The sequence below is a fragment of the Mastigoproctus giganteus genome, chromosome 1, assembly GCF_048544385.1.
Source record: "Mastigoproctus giganteus isolate SK-2022 chromosome 1, ASM4854438v1, whole genome shotgun sequence".
NCBI lineage: Eukaryota > Metazoa > Arthropoda > Arachnida > Uropygi > Thelyphonidae > Mastigoproctus > Mastigoproctus giganteus.
The window spans coordinates 155247878-155274283 of NC_143575.1; the positions used below are offsets into that span (position 1 = coordinate 155247878).

The following is a 26406-nucleotide window of genomic DNA, read 5'->3' on the forward strand; positions in this document are numbered from 1 at the left end:
AAAGTCGAATATTGGAAGAGCACTTCTTTTGTCGGACATGCTTTTACTGGACTGGAAAAAATTATAGCGATGCTTCGAGGAGATAATAAAGTGCACCTTAGTGAAGATGAAAGACAGGTGTGCAGGAACTGTTGTGGTTCCTGCAACTTAGTCATCTTCACTAACTATTTATTGGTGCCTGAAGCCCGAACCTTAGCTAAAAACATCTTGCATTAAGTAGTACTGAGATACACGACTTATACGCTCTAAAAGAGTGTATTTTCTCAATTAAGTTAACTAAGTTTGAAACCACCAAGTATCGTTCCCACTGTCACTATTAACAACGTTACTCCACCACAGAAGTTCCAGGCTCTTTTAAAAGAATAAATGCCCACATTACGCTTGATATTTACCAGAATTTGGTCGGACGCGTTGTTGAGTCCGTGCTATGACTTCTAACAAAGCAGCACGATGAACATTTTATTACAAATGACATTCATAGTTTCGAATCCTTTACATTTGCTCGCGGAACTCGCGTGTGCTTGCGCAAGTATCTGATGGATTGCGCAATTATGTTATTAGTAACGTACCCTTTTGATGTATTCACCCTTTTAATATAATAAAATTAAACAGATTCTATTAGAAAAGAAAGCATTTTCTGTTTTCCACGCTCTTATTGATTCTCATATAGAACGCCTTCACAAACGAATTCCCTCGTCTTACATACAAAAATATTTATCCCTATTTGAGAAATATTTTCGCCATTTATAGTTACAGAGAGCTACCTCGGTATTTTTTTTTTCCATCCCAAAGGGATGAAAGAAACCAAATCAACCCGGACCGTTTAATTTCTTATTTAAAAGCGAGAATACAGCGCGCGCACGTTGGCTGTGATGTATTTTTAAAACGTATTTTGTTTCTCATTCACGCCAATGAAGTTAAATATAATAAGAGAAGCGCTCGCGAGAGTTGTACTCGCAGAATAATCGATATATAAATTAAATAGATTTCTATGGCCTCGTTGCGGGGAAAATATTGCCAGTTTGGGAAGAAAGAATTTAGATGACACTTCTGTATTTCTTAAGCACTTCACTAAGTGTACACGACAGAGAAGAATGAAAATCAATTTCCATCGCAGTGAGGAGACCAAATAAAAACACGCTCTGCCTTCCCGCGAGTACTTCTCCCCATTTGAGACATGTCGAACCGCGCACAAAACAAAAACAGGGGGATACGACACACGTGAAGACGACACGAGAGGGATCGGCAGCAGCAGCAGGGCGTGCAACTTTTTTCGGTGGCTGCAGTCGTTCTGCCCCTATGAGGCAAGGTCAGGTAAGAAACTTTTCCGTTTTCCCGCTGAAGTGTTAAATTACTCGCAGACACGCCGAGCCGATTGGACGACGTCGATCGAACCGATCGAGCGACCCCGTTGTGTCACCCGTAACACCAGCAACGATTCAATCCTCGGAGCATTTTTTCCTCTCCTTTTTTTTTTTTTTTTTTTTTGTCAGAAGAAATTAGTGTATGAACATCTGGCACGTTCGATGGCTTTTTAAACATAAGGAGTCTTTCTTCGAAACGTCACAAGGTTGTTGAGCGAGATCTGAAGCACATTCGGTATGATTTGAGTGGTGGCGCTTTTACATTATCAGAAACGAGGCTTTCAGGTGGTCTGCATCAGCAAACATAATCTCCTTTCATTAGCATTACATAATAAAGCTTATCATTGTGTTTGTTTGTACCAACAATGAATTTACCATAGCAACCCGTCACTATGACAACACCCGACAGGATCTTTTACTAATAGATCCCAAATCCGCATTTATTGTTAATTTTGCCCCGCTCTTTAATCTTTGGATGCGTGCAGAACGATGTGGAAGCAATTCATCCGTGTCCAAAATTTTAAAGATTGAATTCCCGCTATTTACTTTAACGGTTATCTTTGTATGGGGGGGACGAGAACTTATCGAATATTGGGGCAGGAGGTCTTCCCTCTGCCGCCTTGAGAGGAAGTGATCATATGAAAGGTCACACAAGTATGTAACGCTCCTCCCCTTTGTTGTTCTTATGGAAATCGGACATTAATTATATTTTAAGAGCGTGTTTGTTTCATCTCATCCAGTAGGGCTTCACGATATCATTTACAGTCGGCGCTATCCCTGCAGTACTTACAGATGGCGTAGAATTTATCGATTTTATCGCTTGTAAAAATGCGTCGCAAGTGCTTTTTTTTAGTGTACAGTATATACGTATCCTATACACTTTATAGCATTCAAATAAATGCGCAATAATATGCAACGGCCCGTTCAAATAATCAATCAGTGTGAGAAACCATGGCTCCTCAATTCTATATTTCAATGACATTGATCATTTTCATTGAAAAATTGAAGAGATGTGTTAATGGTACCAGACTAGTCAATAGATAACCCCACCAGAGATTTATACAACGTAATGGACAACGCAACACGATACAGTTCACCAGGGACTTGTAAATAACATAGCTACGTTTTTAAAATTAAAAATGGAGATTATAAACTAATCGTCTTGGTTCGTGATAAAGAATGCATTAGCCATGTTCCCACAGAACAGAATTTCTCATCCTGATTACAAATTTCAGGAAACAGAACTCTGAAACTTAAGCAAGCTTCCTCATTTTGTACAATATATTGCATTATGACAGGAGAGAAGTTACAAACAAGGCTTATTGTGCAGTATTTCGAACATACATTCTTCATGAATCATAAAAAGAAAAATAAGTACTTCGCATTCCAGTTCAGACATCTGATACTACTCGTGAGGAAAGCCTTCTCATTAGCTGAAAGTTGCATTTACTTCATTGACAAAATAGTTAAACTATTTTGACAATAAAGTCAAATGACTCTAATATGTATTTTAATACTCTAATTTTGGTGTTTTGATTTCCCCTTAACCTTCTTTATGTGAAATCTAATCGCTATTTACTTGCATAGCGTTTACATCAGAAACAAAGGCCTACGTTTTACATTTTTTCTCTAATTTCGGTGGTTGACTCTTTATAACAACACCGAGGTTGAACGCTATACGACAATATTGTTTGTTTGTGCGCTATAGATTCGTTTATTCCTTACTGCTTTTATACAACCTCCTTTTCCAGCTTTTCGATATACGTGTATATATACAGCGAAACCGGATAAAGGATATATATATATATATATATCTTACATCCGGTTATGCTGTTTATTAAATGCAGCTTTCGCTTTTAAATTCGACATTTGTGTTCGATTACGAGATATAATCATATCCATGCAAAAATGTTTTGTACTGTTTGGCAATCTGATTTTTATGCGTGCATCTGGAGATTGTAAATATTTACACATCACAATATCCCTCGGCGAAATTTAACATTTTTCGTTATCATTCCACAGTTATAAATAAATTCTGGGATAATTCGGTACCGTTACATATAATAAAATCCCCACGTAGCAATATCCTCCCGGTACTCCTCTGTTCAAATGCAACCCGAAGAGGATGTGAAAAATTAACATATCGAATTGCAAAACACCATTGTAATATGAAGCGTGCTTTTCCGCATTCAGAAGAGATCATTTTAGTGCGCAATCTTGCCTGTATAATGCAATTTTATATCTACTTTCATTAAATTAAGAATTTCTAACAGAACTGTGGGAAAACTGTGTTTCTTACACTGCTGTCTGTTGTGTGCGCGCGTATGAGAGAAAGAGAGAGTTCATTTTTATATTCAGAGAAGAGAGCGAGCGGAATTATTTATGGCAATTAAAACGCAGTAGGACTGTCGTATTAGTGCTTTCGCAATTGCGTGCTCCGTGCGCGGAGATTCTTTTAATGATATATTGCAACGATGAAAGTTTAATTTCATTCTAAGAAAAGAATTCAACAAAAGACGACCAATTATACTTGATAGCTGAGTTTACGCGGAAAGAATATCAAACAGGGCAACTTTGAAACTATCACTAAAGAAACAACGGAATAGAAAATGGGAAAATAACTACAAGAAACTTAATTCCAGAAATTAGTTTAGCGCATACAGTCTTCGTGCTTAAAAAAATTAATATTCAGAAGCTTCTTTTGCAGCTCAATATTAAAACAATTATAGTTTCCAACGTTCGGATATATCCTTTTTAATAACCGAAGAAAGAATTAATTTAATGTTTATTGCACTCGGATGAAGAAGAAAAATAATGGGCCAGAGAAAGAAGGGTGGAGAACGAAAACATTTCACTTTTGTGAAAAATTTACCACTCTCCCCCAAACCAAATTCCCCTATCCGATGTCACTTCTTCATTTGTTTAATTACTCGCATTGTGCATTTATTATTTCAGTTCACTTACGCTAGAAAAGAAGATTGAATTCTGGAGTTGCGACATGCGCAGTTTAGAAGTTAAAAAGGAAAATATAAATTCCCTCACAGGAAAATGTAATCCAATTTTTTTTTATATATAAAAGCGTCTTCAGTAAATAAAACTGTAAAAATAAGCCGAGGGTTTTATTTTCCTACCATTAGGAAACAAAACTGCTGTATTATGATGGGATAGAACACACCAAAATTAATGAAAAACTAATCCTCGAAGCTAATCATAAGCTTTCCGAACAAAGCTTATGATTAACTCTGATTTTCCTGACCATTTCGTTAAGAGCGGGGAAAATCAGGAAACCATTGATTGTGTTAACAATTATGATCATCGTATCCAGGTTACTGTGAAGCTGCAACCATGGAAATCGGTTCCTGATGCATAGATTACCAGAATCAATGGACGATTTACAGGCCTGCCCACTGTCAAGCTACATGCCCGGCTAATATCAACAACACAATTCAAGCAACATATTAGAATATGCTCTTAATCATCGTAGCTTGAATTAATTGAACAGAAACCCATTGAGCCATCGAAAGAACAAGGAAGTGGAGGAGCGATCCGAAAATACGTGGACAGTTCCAGTTACTTGTACCTCCTGTGACTCCCCCCACCTTAATTCAACTTTCTTGAGAAAGGGCGGTAATTCTTAATTACCCTAAATGATAGAAGATCTCTGTTGTATTGGGGGCACTCGCATTTGGTGCACTCAAACATCTCGATGTTCCCTCTTAGAGAAGTTAAAGATGTCACTGTACATCAAGGATGAAAATGCGTAATATACTACATCGATTTCCATATTTGTCCAGCAGATGCCAATACTGTCTGTCTGGGAAACAATACAATAAAATGTTCTGATGCGATCCAGAAATTCCTTTCCCAAAACTGCCATAGCATCACCCCCCCCCCCCCAAATAGAGATACTGACATCATCAACGTAGATAGATCGTGGCATGCGAGGAAGGGGAAAGAATCCTCGCATCAGCCACAATATCAACTACGTGCAATAATTACGGAACGTGAAGTCGACATATCTGAAACCACAATCATGAAAAATAATCGCACCATGCAACATAGTTATGAAGTATAAACAAGCGTTACCAGTCCCTGCTTCCTCCCATCATATAATGCAACGAAGCATCTCTCTTTTGAATGAATTAAATGCTGGCAACTGTTCGATAAACGCTGTCTGTTATTCGAGATCTACATTTCTGAAGAGATATTCCTTATGGAACTTTTAATTTCTGTAAAGATTTCTTTAACGTACATGTAATATCGGGTCTTAAATCTAATGGTAATTTTTACCATTAGATTTAAGACCCTTCCCCACTGTGCTGCAGCATCAAGTTTCGTTGTACGCAATCAGAAAGTGGGCATATTTCATTTCTCGCTACGTGAAAGCATACCTGTGTATTTCTCTGCTGTATATAAAGCTAATGGTTGAATTTTTTAAAATTTATATTGCACGTATGATATTTTACTACAAAAGATATTTGTCAAGATGAAATTGTTCTGAAATACATTAATTATACATTCACAAATAATACATATACACTGTTTTCGCTGGAAAACTTACATCCTAGTAAATACGGGTAACAGTTTCAGAAATTTAGAGCAGCAACAGAGAATAAACATCCTCATAATTAGCTGGCTAATCATTCCCCCGTCTATGTATATTTGCCTTGATCTTCAAATGAACTATGATCGTTTCCCCATGTTGCTTTTTAACCTAGAAACTGTAACGGGAAACTCACAATCTGTTAAAGCAGCTAGGCAACGATGCTATTCGGGATTTTTAAAATAGCCGAATAGGTATGTGGTAGAATGAATTGTAAACATCCTCCTAAATAGCTGGCTAATGATATTCAGCGGAACACCTAATTCTGATTGAACCTACACTTTAAGCAACCATAGTAGAAAGCAATGAACAGTGAATGGAATAAAACTTACGGGAATTAATCCGCGGATAACAGTACGGATTTTTCCAGCTGAGTGGTTACAGTATATTTTCGTGGTAGTAGCATTTCGTGGCGCATGCCATTCAATGCTCGTCGTGCATGAAGCTGTTTAGCGAAGACGTACACAACATGCTTCGATATTTTTTTTAAAATGGGGGTTCTGAAGAAGAGCGTTTGCGCTAAGTTTTTGTTTCAAGCTCAGTAATACATTTTCAGGAACACGTGACATGTTACAAGCTGCCTCTGGAGAACACGCTTTATCAAAAGTGCAAACGTTCAGGTGGTTTTCAAGATAACACGGCGCTCGCATCGCTCTGGCTGTCTGATAGTTTCCGGTCAACAGCTAAACACCTATGGTTATTCCCTCCCTTACACTCTGAACCATGTTCTCTCTCTCTCTCTCTCTCTTTACTTGTTTCCAAAGGAATTGAAACTCCAAGGAAAGAGTTAACGATGTATTAGAGGTTCAGCACAAATCGCAGGAGATGCTCGACAGTATCACGAAAAAGAACTTCAGATATGCTCTGAACTATGACAGAAATACTGGGCTTGCTGAATTAAATCCCAAGTGGGAGAACTTTGAAGGGGATATGATATAAAATTTGGTACCTTAAAGGAATCTTTGTTTTTAAATATTCCCATAGCTCTTGGGTAGCACTTCACAAATACCTTTTAACGTGTAAAACTTTTGTCCGCTAAATATTTAGAATTAAGTACGACCATCATAGCTTTGTAAACAACTAAACCGTCTCAAAACTAACTGAATGAAGATAATTTCTTGAAAGGTGGACTATACGTGGTTTTTCTTTATACCACATATCAGTCGATTTACTGAAACGTTACAATTGATAACCTCGATATCAGAGTCGAAAATTATTGGCAACGTTTCGAGATTTTACTAAATACCGCCTTCGGGACTAGTAAAGTAGGTAAGCCTCTCATCTTTTGGCATTCCTATTCTACTTTTCAAAACCTGAAGAAGAGACTTAGAAAAATCTCGCAACGTTACCAATATTGTATTAAGCTTGGACACTGAGGTGACCAACTGTAGCGTTTCAGCTACAATTGGTGAAAAAACACGTGGTATACGTGTTTTTCCAGCAGCACGTATGAATGTTGTTTTGCGACATCTTAGTCGCCCTTATTACTCACTTATATGGCAAGGCGCACTAGTGAGAGAGAGAGAGGATTCTGTCACTAAATATCAACTAGCGGGTATTAGTAAGTTAGAAGTTAGTAATGTCATGAACTGCATTAATTCAGTGAGGTTGCTCTGTTGATGCATTTTTAAAAGGAACCTTCGAAGTCTCAAGTTGGAATCCGCACACTGCTGGTAATAATCGCAAACTGTGAGCGTATTCATACCCACGAATGGAGTTTCGAGTGAATGCATCCCAGAGCAACATTGATTCGTATAGTGCAAAGAAAAAGAAGGGAGAGGTATGAACTCTAAGGAAGCGCAAGGTAAGCTTCATCTATTCACCGAATGCGCAGGAGAAGGTGACGTTGTCTGAAACAAATGAATACGGGCGAGAAGAAAAAGAATGAGAAAAATGCACTGTCGCAAGAGTAACAAAGAACGGAGAAAATAGCGAAGGGATGGGAGGGAAAATATAGTGCAGCTTTGATATACGCGTTCCTTGTTCTACCCCTAGAGTATAACAAACAAGGGGCCTGCTCCTTAGCACCCCATTTTTCACGTCATGGTGACACTCTCCATACTTTCGGCTTGATAAATCCGAAAGTCAGCCAGGACTGCCAAGGGACATCAGACGGCCTCATCTTTCACTGACATCTGGTGTTTCAACGTGGAATTGTCATCTGTTAATACCCGTTGACTCGTGACAGTAGTCCCCAGTCTCTCTCTCTCTCTCTCTCTCTCTATATATATATATATATATATATATATACACATACATACACACACACACACGCTCTTTTTTATAGTAACTTATTCAAAAATATCACGCACATAAAACTATTTGCGATCGAACGAGAAAAGAAGTACAATCACTAAAAGTGACTATAGTGAAATTGCGGGAAAATGTCTGAATAAAAATGAAAATGGAGTGAAGGGGAAAAGGGAGGGGAAGAGAGGAAGAAGAATGAAGTGCTGAAAATAGAAAAACAAACGTTTGCATCGAAATCGAGTACTTAAAGATTTTTACCGAAGTAAATACTAAAATCTGAATAATGAAGTGATTCTTTACCACATTTTGTCCCTTTCGAAAAACCTCTTAACTTCTTTGAAAACTGAAAATCAGTTACAAAGAACAAATAAGGAATTACATCAAAAGGAAATGTGATTTAGTTTACTTTCAACAATAACGTGAATTAATGCCAAATTTCAGACATTCTGTGTAACATTTTGCTTTTATTATACATATTGTAAAAAAAAAACCAGAAAATTTGTTGATTATCTTTGCTTTTAAAATATGCTCTTTTTATAACAAAATCTTTTTATTATAATTCAAATTTCCTTCGACAACAAAGAGATGAGTCTACATAATGATGGTTAAATAGTCCATGTATTTATTCAAATGAAATGTTCCGTGTCAGGTGTTATTGAAAATAAATAAACAGCATTCGTGATTTGTTAGAGAACGGAGGCAAAGGAAAGAGCAGCGGAGGGGGAGAGGGGTGACTATTTCAATCACTGCCCGAAGACACACGGAAGAAAGCTTGGCCGGATGACTTTTGTGATACGAACAAATAAATTTTTCCTAACTTCTCCAGGGAAGTCGACCGCAGAGATCTGTCACTAACGGTTGACGAGGAGGAGGAGGGGAGTTGACCACAAGGGATGGCGTGTCACGTAGCGTGAGAGTCCCAAGGAGAAACAGGTGTCCGGGAGGAATCTGGAGACTCCATTAATGGAGAGATTTAGAAAAGTTTTGGTTCATACAACAAACGTGATAACTGAGACCAAAAAATCAACATAATAATTTTAAAAAAAAGATTAATTCGAGGAAGAATTATGCATTCGTAAAAGGAATTTCATTTGTGATAGTTATATTTCAAAGAAGGTGCCTTGAAAACGCATTTTACTTTTCCACATTATGGGGCAAAAGATATCGAACCCAAACACGAATTTCTTACCAACTTTCTCCCTTCCTCACGTTTCCAATACTAAGATTATTACAGAAATACAACTGTATTTAATGGGTTAAGCCGAATTCTCTTATTTTCATTTAAAGTTCTTGTTTTCTTCGCTACAAGTAAAATTTTAACGTTGTGCTTATTTTACGCATTTCTTTTTCAACAGAAATGGTAAACATCTGTTTACCATTTCGCTCCGCTAATTTATTGTTGTAGGGATATATTATTCAGTTTACTGTGATATACTTGATTATATTTTATAAGCAAGTATGTCATTATAAACCGTACAATCAAAAAATTGTATTATGTAACAATCATATAATTATCGGGTTACGGGGCTACAAATTTAGCAAATATTTTTTTCAGTAATAAATAAATCACCCTCCACTTCAGCGCCCGCGGCATAAAATCGTATGTGAAATGAAACTGTGAATCTATACCTCATAAACGATTATTTATTTATGTTTTAAATACGTGTCTTGATTTAACGAATTAAATCATAATATTTTTGTGTAAATTTGTGTTTTGGTAAATTTTAAAAATTGCTGTGTTTTGGTGTAATTGTTTAATGTTTGAGCTACATTCTCAAACTAACCAAACAAGCTAGTATTATAATAATAATAGCAATGCGATATCAACGGGTGCTTGGTATGATTTGCAAGAGATAATCCTGTATACATTCAGTCGATGCCCGAAGTCTTCACATTTTAGGCTTTAGTGGGCATTACAACATCCCGGATGCGATTTTGATGTCATCTTTTCTTTAAAGAGGTGGGAGAACTCATTTTCAGACCTAACCTCATAAATAAAACTGCAACAGGAGTAAGATTATGCGATCTCAAAAGTACGAAGAAAGAATGTAGTCACGATTTCGAACGTCTAGAGGAAATCCATTTTTCAGTTAGCATTTCATTCAAGAGTCAACAAACAACAAGTACAGTACAAATCTTTAGAATATATTCTACCAATACCCAGCTTTGCGAGAACCGACTATTTATTCTTTGAAATATTTTTAACTGAGTGACAAGAAATTCTGATAATTAAACCTAAAATTCATTCTCCAATAAATATATGAAAATATAAGCTGTGCCTACTTTAGGATCTTTTTTTTGTTCAGCCAAAAATCTTATATTTAAATAGGCTTTTAAGAAATCACAATGTATTCCTCTTGATACTACTTCTTGTTTTGCAAATAGAATTGTAAAATTAAGTAATTGATTTTATAGTTTAAACCTTAAGTCTCAATTAGTTTATATTTTCCTTTACCATAAAATAATTTGGCAAAGGAACATTTTGAGTTACTTTTTTTTTAGGTTTTTTTACGGTTGTGTTTCTGGCGTGTGGTTTCTTTGGAATATATTTTTAAAACTGTACAAATAATTTCATACCTCAAATCGATACCTCGTAATTCAAAGATTCACACTTGGGATTGCCTCTACTTCTTTCTTCTTTACTCACCTTTGTCGTCAGAACAAGTCAAATGCATTTGTCAAAAGTCATATTCTGAGTATGCACACAAAGATACTACAATTTTAATTATTTTGGAACAAATTCCATCATCATGACTCAGAAAATACAACGAACTTTGTTATAAAACGAAACAATAAAATCTGCTTTTTTTTTTTTTTTATGCTGTTTCATCACATACTTCAGTACTTAGCTCTTCACTTTGTTTTCATTTATATTATTGTTTCTTATTGGAAACCGCGTTGTGCATTTTTAAATGTTATTTAAAAGCCACATAAAAACAAGGAATCTCATTTATGATTGTAAGCCAAATACACTGCTTTACCAAAATATTTGAGAATGCATAATTTTTATGTTTTTCCGTTTATACGCGGTGACAATCACAAAGTCAGAATAGTTTCAAGATAAAGTACTTCAATATTAGTCTGTAGTATCACGTGAAGTCGAACATGAGGCTTGGATTGCTCTGTACTTTCAACCGGCCAATCGTCTACGGTCGTGGCTAACACATACATAGGCCTAACTTTAACGATGATGAGAGCGGAAATCCTAAGTAGAATGGGCTTAATTTGGTGTGCAGATACATGATGCCATTTCGTTTATGTTCGAGAATGACCTCTAGATTGGTTGTTAACGGCTATCACGAATGCATCGTTCCAAATACTCCCACAGATTCTTGAAAAATTGATATCATGCCACCATGCGAACAGTGGCAGGTTGTGCATTTCGCTTTGAGAATCTGTCAGAGTTCGAGTGGCAGATTCTCGAGAATGGAACAGTTCCGGGTACAATTTTGGCATATTATAGGATGCATCCCGTTTCCCAAAGAATTTTCAGGTACACCCTCCAGGTGACAGAGCCTTCCAGATTTAACAGGGAACTTATACTGCACCACAAAAAAAAGCATGCTGCTACCACCACCACCACCGGGAAGGTGGTGGTAGCAGCATGTAGTAGCAAGCTTTCAGACAACAGGATACATTATGAACATCGCTTCTTGCAGCTTTCTCGACTTCGTCACACGACAGTGAGCGTTGAACAATATGAACTGTGATTCGTCTGACCATATTGCTTTTCCAAGTGCTACACAGATCAATTTCTGCCGTTTCCAACAATTCAAGTTATGCAATTTCAGTTCCATTTTCACACTGATTGCGAATCCTAGAATGTCTGAGTATAAACATAGGTGAACTTCACTACCGCCTGTGCCATACCTCTGGTAAATTTCACGATGTCACTTTTCTCATGGTACACTTTTAATGACTCCATAGAGTCGCTGCTGCTCTTCTTTTAACATCTGTTGTTCCACATGACCTGACCCAATGCGATTTCATTTGCCTACCAGGAGAACGACGGATATCGGAACGCATTCTCTAATGGATTGGTAAGGCAAAAAGAATTAATGTAAAAAAATTAAACACAACTTCAATGAAAATTTTAAAATTATATCAGCAATTAAAAATTGTGACTTATAATCGTTCAAGTTACGGAATTTCGATTTAAATGTACTCAGAAATGATGAAAGATCAATCAGAAGATCTGCACAATAAGTATCTAATATTAAAAAAAAAACATTAGGACTTACCTAAGATGACCATAGATTGGTAATATAACAAGAGCTTGTATGATGTTATTAAACATTTTATAGACATGTAAGGAAAACACAAATCTGAAGCAAATCTGAATACAAATCTAAAATACGCATCATTTGTTAATTCGTATAATCACGGGAGTAAAACCTTCTACACTAATAAACAAGAGTAACATTGTACATTTATTACTTACTTTTAAATTATTTCATTGTGTCTAATACTAGTTTGAACGAGTTGCCATTATTTGTATAGGTTTACACTTCGACTTACATAAGAAATATATTTAAAATTGCTCACAGAATTCATTATGGACGTAGAAGAGGTTCAAGAGAATCGGCCGAGAGAATCCAATCTATTTACGCTTCTTTTGGCGTAAATAGATTAGATTAAGAAGACTTTAAAAGCACACGATATTTTCTGATTAGTTAAGTGATTTTGGATCCCGACGAATTCACACAAGCAGAAGTTTTTGAATGAATAATATGTGAATGGAAGATTCATGTTTAACAGGAGTTAATCACTTAATTTGAAAACAGCTGAAAGCATTTTTGATTTCACTACTAACGATAACAAAACCTAAAAAGATCGGGTTTCGATAGAATTTGATTTCTCTATCCAGTGGGAAGAGAAGCAACACACGAATACACAAGTTGCCCGTGGCGTAGGAGTGAAGTTCCACATAAATTGAAATAAGCGTGCGAGTTTTTCACATAAGTACAACGACCACGACATGGTTTTCTGGGATAATATCATCGATAAACTTTTGACAATGGAATTACTGACATCGAACAACAGTAACTCCAAATTCAGCTAAAGATTTGTCATTTACTGCCTACATCAGTGCTCAGATATTCAAGTTACCGTTCGTCGTCTCGAGGATTTCACACACCAATATCGATTTCTGGATTGCTTACTAATACAAAAACAAATATCTTACCTCTGTGATTTTTTGCAAGCAGGTAGCGCTGGAACTGCTCTTTGAGATATCATTGCCAAATTTCAGGGCCCAGTTCTTCACCCTATAAATAAACAAACGAACATTTCATTAATAAATGTGAACTCCTGTGGCGGTGGGTGTTCTTGTTATAAAAAAAAAAAACAGAAAAAAATTACTACTCTTCTTGATGATATTTCCATATTCAAGAACCGTATAAGCACTGATAAAGTTTATCAGTGCTTATTTCACAGTTATCAATAAAAATGCTGCGCTCTTTGAAACATCTACTTTATCTTCATAATGTAATGTAGAATAAAGCAGATGATCAATAATTATATATAATGTAATTATTAAACCTTTAATTTGATGTTTTACCGTTTTATATTGGTGGTTCTTCTGCGTTATATCTTGCTGAAACTGCATCGGCATCATAATAATGATAATTATTATTATTTTAGGAGCTATTGAAATCCGTGTGTTCAAGGGTAAAAATCCTACTCCCTCCGACTAAGATCAAATAAGTACAGCCTCAATTGATGAGGATTTTAAACCACATTGCTAATATGGGTTGGCCATGAGTTGTGTATTATGTAGAACGGCGCCTAAACGTTAATTCGACTCCGCCATGATTCTCTTTGATGATATGCAAAACTCTGTAAAAATGGCCAGAAATGAATGTAGTTAGCATCGGTTCAAATCAAAGATCTTTGGGAATTAAAGGTTCCAACCATTCACATCGTGCTCATCCAAGATATTTTTGCTTCGCTGACTGATGCACACGGTGTAGCTGACAAGGAGTTATTTAAAAAAATTAAAAAAAACTAAGCATTAAATCTTTACACAGCAGATGTGATGCTGTTAATATTTTACTGGCGCATCTTCAACTATGGCCATAACCCGTCAATCTTCAAAATGGAGAGATCTCTTTTAACCCTGAATTAAAATAAGAAGGAATAGTCTCTCTCCATCCTGTCGTAATTTTTATGGGCTTTCATGAAACCCATCACATTTTGAATTTCTCTATAAAGGAAGAGAATTTCTCAAAGAAGAGGTTCAGAAATAAGGAAAAATTTCCCGGTTTGCCAAAATAAGATTTCTGAAAAATTAAGAGACCGTCAGACTTTGGAAAGTCACCTAAGAAACACGACTAAAAGCAGTATACTATTCTTTTGCCGTGTGGAAGCTTATAGAACATATAGAAGAACCAATTTTGGACCATGGTGGAGATTAGCAATTCTCATGTTTATATTATGTAACAATAGACAAATTTCTTCTTACAAATGAACCCAATAATTATGATCAGCAAAACAATGGATGGGAGGAGAGAATATTAATGAAATACGGTTATTTAATTTCTTGTCAAGTCTTCCTTTTTCAGTTATATTTGCGGGTCCTAATGAGTGGTATTACTAGTAATGAAAAGCCTTTCTGCAATTTTTTATTTCTCACTTTAGTTTCATTTTAAAAATGAATTTGAACTGTCCTTTTCGTTTATTTAGGCTTGTATATTGTTTTTGTCAATTTTAATTTGCGCAAAGAGGATAACTTTCTCTTAAGCAATTGACAAAGCTAGATGGCACTAGTGTTATCAAGAATCTAGACAATGCTAGTGCATGCATGAGCACTGTTAAATATCTCTGTGTACTACGAATTGAACCCCGAGGATGTAAGCGACACGCATTATGAGTTCTTAATGAGTCTTAATTTTCGTATCTTTCACCGTCGTTATATAAGCTTTAATAAAAGCCAGCTATATTGTAATGATAATCATTACATTGGAGCATCGAAGAATTTTTTTGGAGGAATGTGAAAATCATGATAATGATTCCCAATTCCCAAAAAAATCAAATGAATATTACATGGTATTCGTTAGAGTTGAGGGGAAGCCAGTTTTGATAATTATTTCGGTTAGAAACACCTGGTTCATGTTTTATTCAAAATACTCTGGTTGAATATTTAAATAAATTGGAGATTTGTGGTTACATTTTAGTTTCGTCGGAAATTGAGTTCCATTTTAGCTAGTGATATTATCTGATTTGAAAGCATCGATTCAAATATATCAAATTAAAATGATATTTTCCAAACCATGGTTTCATTTTGTTTTTATTATACTACAGTGTTTTTAGGATTGCTAATATCACACTGGACAGTGCCTTTCCTATGTCAAACATGCAGGAGCTCTCCAGTGTGATACAAATATTGGTAATCCGAACAAATCTGTTCGTGCACAACAAATATTTATTAAGTTAAACCAAGTTAGCTAATGGTAGTGGCGTAGAAAAGAAGATAAATGATCGTAAATACTATTACTGTAGCCACAGTTACCACTGTCTCCAAAAGGTAATGGTTGCTCCATTTTAATGTCGCTTAGCAAGAACATGGAAAGTACCGCGTGGTCTAATTCAATCTGCAGAAACCTGAATATTTGCATTAGATGTCTTTCATTCCATTATTCTTTGTGCGTTGTTTCGAGAATGAATTTTAGCATCTGTTTGTTGCAAGCCAAGTTTTTGTATTCAATCTTTAATTCCATTCAGAATCATAATCTCCAAACTAAAAATGAACCATTCATAAGAAGGAGTATTGCTGCGCATTTCTCCATGCGTTCTACTTACTTACTAACTTTTCTCCCCCATTTTCTCCACTTACCCCCAAGGCTTTTTGTCGGACAGCATCTCCGATCGGATACATCTATTTGCCCAAGAGTGGGAGATCAATATTCAATTTATTCAACTCTCCAAACCTGCTGACGTTGGTCTCTGAAAGCACAACCATGATAGCATCGTTGAAAAATTTGCCCCAAAACACCATTTGCTGCACAAGTCTCTCTCTCTCTCTCTGAAATGGCTACTGGAAGTTGGTTTCGCTGGAAACAGATGTTAAAGATGATTTTTTGCCTCTACTATAGAGGAAAACCATTAAATGCTGATAAAAACAAAAGATTCAACTTTTATGGTTTCAGTAAGATGCCGAACGAAATTTTTTCATAATAATTTTAGTGTATACTTGTTCTTCTCTATAATTACTTTATCAATAGACAACACGCATTCCTTGCTTCAATGGAAGTCTTACGAGAAACAGATATTGAAGTTACGCAAATTTACGACGACACAAGGAGGGGGGGATTTCGGAAAAGAATTTCACTGATTCCAGGATTGAGAAAAAGGAAGTTTATCTCGCACGAATGACCAAGCTAATCTGCCGATACCTTAACTTCCATTTCATTACTATTTTGCACCTTGTATATTTACTTTTTCTGGTACTTTGTTTCGAACAGGATTTAATACTTAAAACTAAATGTGAATATTTACGCAATGCGCAAAAACTTGTACATATGGCATTAGGGACCTTGCTTTAGAATAAATTACTTTTGCCAATTTAATTTCCTTTAGTTACCCATGCTACTGTATTTTTAAGAGGCCTTTAGTACATTTACCTATTTCCCATTTCTGTGGCACAAATAGAGAAAAAACATACGCTGCGTTTGGTATAACAAAGTTTTCCCCCCTCTCTCTCACTGAAATGTTTTTGCGACGAATCCAGAAAATTAAACCAGACGGGTGTCTTTTTCACTGAGTATAATTCGACTTAAACTGTAAACCAATTAATCAGACATTTTGATGAGACCAATTCCTCGTAAAAAAAAGACAGTTTAAGCTAAAAACAATCGTTCATTTTCAGTGGTCTAACCTTTTTATTTGTGTTACAGAACGAAAATTTGGTATCTTTCGTCTTAAATGTTCAATCTCTTGGCAAATCTTGCGCTGTAAAAATCTTGTGAGCATACTGCCTTGTGAAAGACTTTTTCTAATAGAACATTTCAGTTTCTTGTTAGAGGTTAACACTCAAGTACTGCTATCTCGAGTTTGGGATTTGGTTCATAAATCAGCTTTCGTTTAAGCTATATGAACTTAAGGGAAAAATGAGTCGAAGTAAATACCTTACGCCTGTCTCAGATGACCTTCTTCTTCCCAATAATTTTAAAAGCACAGCGATTTTAAAGAATCCTATATTGTCCATTATATGCGCCCTCTGACTAAAAATCTTTTTTTTTTTTTAAAAGAGAAACAATCTCAAACGTGAGTTCATTTCTTAATTCATTCTCCTTCCAGACCTTGCGAGCAAGAAAAGAAGCCACATTCAAAACGCACTGTCACACGTGAAGCAAAGTTGTCAGTACATTAAATATGCATAACGCTGTTTGAGATTTTTCAGAGTAGTCACCAGCGATTCTTACTGTGGCAACTGAGTGCACCAGGCAGCTGCTATTGACTTAAATTGTGCGTGACATGAAAATTACTTTGAGCTAAGAAAGTAGTGGAAAAGAAACTTGTTTTCAAACCAAGATATATTTACATGAGGGAGAGAGATAACACAATTAGATCTTTATAAGCAACGTGAACGTTTTAAGCAGTTTTCTCATTCTTTATTTTGGTAGACCCAAGCTTCTCAAACACGCCTTAAGTATTATTGTATAGCTTTCTTAAAGATGAAGGTAAATACACTTTAAAAGGAGGAATCCATTTTCCCGATAGAAAAAGAAATAAGTAATTTTGTCGAGGAAACGCGATCCATTCCGAACAAGACAAGAACGTCTCCTTGTGCCATCGAATGCAGCCCCCGGCAACATTCTCAATAAAAACAGAGGCGCTCGTGGTGGAAGACAAAAGAGAAAAAGTTTTTCTAAAAAAGAAAACTTTATATTAAATGCGCGAAGTAGAAATGAAAGCGAAGTCCGTGTCTTTGAAAATGGCTGGAAGCGGTGCAATTCACGTGCAACACCTCCTATGGATGTGCGTGAGCTTGCAGCAGAAGGCCTCACGCGAGTGCTACCCTTAACTTTTAGTTTACGTAAAAATGCGCAAAAATAAGAATCGAATTTTCTTTGCCATTAAATTGTTGCTCGATTTCATTGTCCAATTTCGCTTTTGTTTCTGAACTTCGATTGCCGAATTAGTGATTTCTTGTAAAGTGAAGATACATACCCATCACTGATTAACGTTATTACTGTCACTTACATTAGTTAGTATTATAAAATTTCGTCTTTACGAAAAGTGCATAGAAACACACATTTCCCCACCAAAATAATGCAAGACTGCGATGTAAAACTGCTTTAACCTTTCTTCGTTTTTCGAACGCATGCGTCATTTTGAAGTACGCATTTGATTATGTTATATTATAGGCCGAGTTTCAGAGAGACACGTATTCTAGATGTTATAGAAAATCAGATACCATCGAAATTCGCTAAAAACGAGGTTTAAAGTAAATATCGAACAGCCCTCTTTAAAAATGCAAATAGAAATGTCCATAGCCAGCCAGACCCAGACGAATAATTTTAGAAGAATGGGAAAGAGCTGTTACGGCTTGTCATTTTTTAGTTTTTTCCTCCCCCTCTGTTAACTCGGATTTTCCATCAAGCAAAATAAGCAAAAGCGAACATTGAAAACGATAAATTTGTTTTCGATGTTCAAAGAAAAAAAAATACACGATATGTCATGGCTTTAGCTGGAACTAAAACAACTAACTACAGCGAGATGTGTAATGAGTGTTAGAATGAATAAATAGCCGCTGGTACACAGCATGTCACAAGAAAGAGATCGTCGCCGCAAGCAACTATTAGTCGGCAAAAGAGTGATCTTACACTTATTAGAATTATTAACTACAATGTCCCAGATACTCTTTAAAAAGGCAGTGGGCGATATTTTAAGACTTTCGGTACTTCATTAATTGCTATTACAGGGAGAAACACGTTGGCAAAAACTGATTTGCAAATGAGAGGATGCCGCGAGGCATTTTATCTAGATAATGAACAACGACAAAAAATATAAGGTCTTGAAAAACAAAAGAGTAAGGCTGAATTATTTCCTAAAAAGTCATTCAATTTACACGTTTTAAAGATAATATGTAATATCCCCCCCCCGCCAGCCTCCTCCTTGAAGATAGTGGAAGAGGAAATAAATCATAGAGTGTCATTTAAGCTGCCTTTGAATTAGGAAGAAAAAAGTCTTTATCTATGCCTTAAGAAAAGACGTTGTGAACTTTTTTTTTTATGAAATACTCTCGTTCAGAGGATCCGTGGTCTGTTCAATGAATCTGCCATGCTGGCCAACAAGCAACACCTGCCAGCACATCTCGGCACCTGGAACTGTTTCGAAACATTTCAGTGTATCCGCGGATCAAAGGTGGTGCAATGTGAACTGCAGTCAGTTTAACAAACTGTTAACGCCCAAATTGAAACACACAGAATTAGTGGTTTGAGTTTCGTAAGGGACACGCCCTCGTCGAATAAATTCCACCTTTTCCCTAACCCGACTGATCCTATTTTTTCCCAACACGCCAGCTGTACTTTCCATCCATCTCTCTCTCTCTCTCTCTCTCTCTCTCTCTCTCTCTCTCTCTCTCTCTCTCTCTTAATGGCCATCGCCTTAAAATTTTCAGTACACCTCTGCTTTGTTTCCGAGTTTAGCTTCCTACATTCTCTCTGTATTTTGTGCGTTTTCACCGTGCTGTGTTTTTCCCTTTTCTTTTCTACGTCAGGATTCCTGCGTAACTTATTCTTTATGCGAGCGCTATTTTTCCTGTGGTGCAGATTCCGCTGTTTTCCCATTCTGTTTCTTTCCTCGGAGACCAGCATCCGTTCTGAATGCCGCGCACAATTCTCCCCCGCAGAAACAATTCTCTAATTAGCGCATCTGTATCGTGGCAAAATTAGGAATTAATTGCTCCGTATGCGCGACACACATTTCTTTTAAATTGAGTATAACTAAAATGGCACCATTAGAGTAATCAAAACTCACAGAGGGGGCTGCTATTATGGCTACCTTCCATTCTCTAAATTGGAATTGTTGCACCTGAATGTTTAGGATAACCACGCCTTTATGACCGCTATTCTTTTTGCCGAAAAAAAATCAGACACGAAAAAGGAACGTAAAGAGAGAGAGGAAAAAAATAATATAGAAGTAATTAAAGTGATTTTCAGCATTCGTAGGGAATAACATACCTTTCTTTTTAGAAACTTGCCTGACTATACGGTTAAATAATTTTAGTTTTGAAAAAAAAAATTAAAAATACGTGATACAACTAAAAAACTGTAGATTTCGAATTCTTTGTAGAAACGTGGAGTTCTTCGCAGGTTTGTATATTTATATTTCGTCATTATGTATATTAAACCAAAATAGAAATTTTAAAATATAAAAAAGAACCAAAGTCCAAACACTGGAATTCTATGAACGTCTTCATTTGACTCAAATATTTTCAGAAAATAACTTTGTTTTAAAATAAATCTATTCTAAAGTGAGGCTATCCTCACATGAATGCCATAATTTCACCAAACTTGAAGCCAACGAAAGTCAATTGAATGCGACTCTTCCGAAGTTTTTGCCTCTAAGTGTATCGAAACAATGGCGCCTGCAGGCCACTCATTTATTGATAAATACGATTTCACAAATAATTGTAGTCTAAAAGAAAGATAGCTTTATGCTTGACGCTTATTGTCTCAGTTAGGGTGAACGCTCTCTTCTCTTCATTGCTGCAAAAGCTTAATGGGAAAATGAGCGAATGCCACAGATTTTTAGGAAGACTACTTTCCTTTATTAAGTTGCGCTTCATCCGTATTAGCGTACTAATATCTGTTAAAATGAGTACAGTTCAAGTAGTTCATTTACTCTTTGAAGGATTTATAGTCCATTTATAAAATAAAACATGTGATCTGAGTCGCGTGTCACAAATGACCATTTTATCTAAGGAAGAAGCGCAAGAAAATAATGAAACCGAATAAGAATTATTCAACGAAACTTAAATTAAAAGTGATTGTATAACTGAAACGTTCAAATATTTCCGCAAGAGTTACGAACACAGCCTTTTAACCATCCCCTGTTACACATAAGCTTTATTGAGTGTAATACATACAGTATGAATAGTCATATGGGTTTTCCATACAAAGATTCACTTTAATATTTTGTTATGGGTCCGAGGAAAGTGAAAGGACTAAGAGGGGAATTTTTCAATCGACGCTCCTACTATTCAAAGAAAGTATTCCTACATCCACAGAGAAATTGTGTGCGGAAGTAGAACTCGTTCGTATCTACTGGGTGTGGCGTTCGAAAACGTACTTTAAGTTATGTTTGTACCTAACGGTAAAAAAAGCAATTTTCGCCTTTAACAATTGTTCCTTTTCGGCTATAAAACCCTGAATAGTAAGTTTTCATATGTATTTGATAATAAATTAAGCATGAACATTATTTCTTTTCCACATTGGTAGACTTCTATTGAAGATAAACTAGTCCAAACCATTGAAACTTTCACAGAGAAGTCGTCACTTTCGATTATAATCTTTATATTTGAAAGTGCTTCGCTGGATTTCAATTGTATTTCTTTTTGGCGAGGAGAGGAAAAGGGAAGAAAAAAAGTACACTGGATGAAATGAAAATATTCCACACTTGTGCTACCATGTCCCATCTAAAAGAAATGCGGTTACTCTCATTTAGTACCTGCCCATACTTTCCTATATTTTCAGACTACGTTTTCAATCTTATCCCCCCCCCTCTTATTGCATATCTTCAACAAATTAGCTACTTAGTATATACTACCACCCACCAAAATTAAAATTTTTAAACTTTTGTTAATACATAAAAGTATGTATACGAATTACATTTTTAAGTATTACACTTGCACTCTTAATTTTTATGGTGAAATACTATCCTTAACTTGTTTTTTTTTTTTTTTTTCAGATATTTTGGAACAATAAGTTAAGATATTATGAATGTTAGAATGTTCTGAAGTGTTCTGACAATTGTGAATGTTAGAATGTTCTATAAATGCACAAAATATAGTCACAGAACAACCATTATATCTTCAACATCTCTGAAGATATGGTGTTCTTGAAACACTGTGAAAGGCGAACAATACCAATGAAAAAGGGGATGGATTTAACTGGGAAAAAGTCGTTAACTGGTTGAACCTGCCACCTGAACGCCCATAGTGCAAAATTAATACTTGAGTGATAATAATAAAAGTCAAAAACAGAGTAGCATCAAATTTTATATATAAAAGGAGTAAGGGGGAATTTCTAAATTCCCTCAGCAACGAGTAGTGAAATTTAAACAGGAAGAGGCGTAAATTTGTTGATTAATTGGAACTGATAAGTCGAATAATCTGTTTCGAAAAAACAAGGGTAAAAAGACCGCCGAAGAATGTAATTTTAAGAAAAATAGAACTGAGAGTCTTAATCACTAAGATCCAAAGGATTGAAACACTGTTCGAAATAAGGACGCTTCACATCAAAGTATTCTGTGATGGATTTCTGTAAGTACGTAGAAGATACAAAGAAGGCTCCAAGTGATTGTTTCGCTAATCTAACCCAATCTACCTTATATTAGTATCTAATTTAACTTAATATTAAAATCTAATCTAGATTACATTACATTCTGTCTAATCTAAGCTACCTAGATCACATACGGAAAGAACAGAAGATCTGAAAGGGGGGGGGGGGGACAGCATTACTCAGCATTTACTGTATAAAAAAAATCCGAATCGGGGAAAGACTCCCAGTCTGAATTTTAGGTGGCCAAGCTAAAATTCAGACTGGGAGCACTAAGTCTGATCTTGAGCTAAAATTTTAATTGTTCGACGCAGTTTTAAAAACCGCTTAGTCTTAGAACAGAAGTGAAGGGGAAATTGATCTACATCTCTCTCTAGAAATCTGTCCAAGTCCACTAAGTCTGATCTTGAGCTAAAATTTTAATTGTTCGACGCAGTTTTAAAAACCGCTTAGTCTTAGAACAGAAGTGAAGGGGAAATTGATCTACATCTCTAGAAATCTGTCCAAGTCTTAGTTTGTTTACTGAATAAAACCCATCCTCTTTGTATTTAATGTCACAATTCTTGTACTGATAAAGTCTTACGTGTAAGTGTGGCTGCACCAGTTAATGATTCTTAGTCACACACACACACACACACTCTTGTGCAGTAAGAGGGGGGGGGGGGTGTCCCAGACCTTTGTTGGGAAAATGAATATCATGAGGAAGCTGACAGAGGAACTGGAGAGCGAAAAGTTTTGAAAACTGAGCACTGTATAAGAGAAACGAATAAAAGAAGCACATCTTGGAGATAAAGGAGAGTTCATTACTACTGGATAAAGATTTTTAAAGGTTTGGTTGTTTTTCCTGCAAGCGTTGAGAAAACTAAGGTCATAAGACGGCATTATATCACTTCTGAAATTACAGTAACGGCTATTGAAGACAGAAGCTGTACCAGGTGGAGACCAAAACGCGAACTAAGGATTAGTTGGTTGGTTAGTTATTTTCGAAGTTTCTTGGCGCATTACGTCCTGTAGTTATTGTGTGAAGAATTCATATGGTTCTCATGATCATTTTTGTTTGTTGCATTTAGGCTAATTTTTATGAGTTGCGTGCCGAAGAATGCAATTTCAAGAAGTCCCTTGAAACGAGCAATTACACCAGTGTTTTCCAAACAATAATCTCGTACCCATTCTCGAGCGAAGATAATTGAGGGTAGTTTTAATAATACTATTTTATCTAGAGTACAGCAAATACAGTAATCATTTATTGATATATAATAAAAGTTATACATATATACTATAAATAGAAATAATAATTAAAACACTGGAAGTAATAATAAAAATCAGAAAACATTCTTGACATGACAGCTTAGATATACTGTAGATGGGATCCGTACCAGTCTGAAATTAAAATACGCATTTTATAACGTTATATTATGTACTTTAAATATTGTTAGTTTGATTAGAAATTTCTACTAGTAATTTTATATTTTATAGAAATTTTATTTGGTTTTTTACTCTTTCATTCGGTTTTTATTTACTTTTTTTTTAATCTAATTATGTTTATTTTGGTTTCACTTTTGGATTTTCATTTTACTTTCAATATTTCCTACTTAGTTCATAACGTTGTATTGTGGACTGTCAGGTTACAAATTTCTACTAGAGAGAGAGAACAGCAGCAATTACGTAATCGGTTACCATGTCAACACTTGTCGAACGCCGATGAATTTAATAGCGGCTAAAAGTTTTCGTCTGCTTGTACTGCATATTTATTTCCGGATTCACTCTAGGCAGATACATTTAGTTATTCATGTGCTTCAATTATTCAAGTGAAGTTCGTGTTAAGATAGTACAGTTTTATTTTTTCTAAATTAATATTTGAAGGTAAGTGGTGACTTTTAATCTGATTATAAGTGATATATATTTTAACTATGACATTTGTATAGTACACTTACATTAGAGAAGGCCATTACTTGGAGAAATCGCACTTTACTATATGAATGTTGCATTAATTAGTTTATTAGTTCCAATTATTGGAACCTTGGCATAATCTGTTCCTATAAAAATGCCTTCATTCGGTGTTTATTTACTTTTTATCGTTTTATTTAATTGCTTTCGTTTCACCTTACTTTCGAACATTTCCTACATAGTTTATAACATTATATTGTGGAATGTAATACTGTTAGTTAGATTACAACTTTTTACTTGCTACTTTCTACTAGTAATTTTATATTTCATAGAATTTTATTTACTTTTATTTGTTTTTTTACTCTTTCATTCACTTTTTATATTCTTTTTCATTCCGTTTTTATTTACTTCTTTATATAGTTTCTTTTTATCTAACTATGTTTAGTTTGGTTCGATATTTGAATTTTAACATTACTTTCAAATATTTCCTGCATAGTTCATAACGTTATATTGTGGACTATATATAATACTGTTAGATTACAAATCAGGAGAGAGAACACGAACAATTACGTAATCGGTAACCATGTCAACACTTGGGTTTAATAGTTAGTAACTAAAAGTTTGTCTGCTTTTATTACATATTTATTTCCGGATTTTGTCTAGGTATCTGCATTTAGTCATTTAAGTGAAGGTTATTTGTGAAATGAGTGGTGAACACAGCGTAGCGTTATTCTTTTCTAAAATAATATTTGAAAAGTTAGTGGTGAGTTTTAATGTGATAATGGATGGTATATATTTTAACTTTAGCATTTCTGTAGTATGTTAACGTTAGAGGACATTACTTGGAGAAACGCACTTTACTATATGAATGTCGCTTTAATTAGTTTATTGGTTAAAATTATTAGAACTTTGTCATAATCTGTCTCAATAAATAATTCTTATTGTATTAAGTGAATTGAAACAGTATCCACGTGGTAAAATATGATTTCTGAAATATAATTTATTCATCCATTCAAGTTAAAAATTGTAGCTACAAATGTCCGTTTTCAACATTTTTCGGAATAACTGATTTTCTTTCTTTCTTTAATGATTTTAATGTGATTATGAATGATATATATTTTAACTCTGTGATTTCAGTATTATGCTTGCGATCTGCTAGGTCGTAGATGACTCTTGTCAACCAGTGCAATACCACCACTTTGCTTATTGAAGGTTTGAAGTAATGAAACCAATGTTAGTCGTTAGTCTCGAGAGAAATGTTTCCAGCATCTCCGCCCTCCCCCATATCCTTCAACCCATGTACTCTCCTTCAACTAAGTACTATAGGTTTTGATACCTTTCGTGTTTGGGGGTGTTCATAAAAAATTTATATATAAAGTATAACTCAACAATTTTAAAAGAAAAGACACTGTTCTTTCAGAGCCCCAGAAATGTACTTAGGCTACAATAGTGTTCAAAAATTTTTACCAAAATGGATATCAGATCAACTGATAAAATTTACAAGCAGAGAAGAAAAATTAATGGTGGGATGATTCAGAAACCTACAGCAAGTACAAATTAGTCCGCAACTAAGTTACTAAAGGGCGACTTAGTTAAAACAAGCCTAAGACCAGAAGGATTAAAAGAAGCTTTTTGCTAAGAATGAGACGAAAGTTAGCGAAAATTATTTGCTTATCTCAACACTAAAGGAATTGGATAAACAGTGGTCTACTAGACATAGAGGGATTATCAGCGGTACATCTACTAGATGTACTGCTCATAATCGGGTTGCGTACAAACTGAATTAAGTAGTTTCATA

The 26406-nt window shown here is 35.4% G+C and overlaps 1 protein-coding gene across 6 annotated transcripts in view; it reads right to left on the bottom strand.

Moving 5' to 3' along the window:
* The window catches only part of LOC150091205 (voltage-dependent calcium channel subunit alpha-2/delta-3-like), a 1918419-nt gene that overhangs the window by 1626327 nt on the left and 265686 nt on the right, over positions 1 to 26406 (bottom strand). For all 6 annotated transcript variants that reach the window (XM_090374703.1, XM_090374689.1, XM_090374699.1 and 3 more), the window contains exon 2: positions 13403 to 13484. In XM_090374703.1, coding sequence (XP_090230829.1) covers positions 13403 to 13484 — 82 coding nt within the window. The remainder of the gene's footprint in view (positions 1 to 13402; positions 13485 to 26406) is intronic.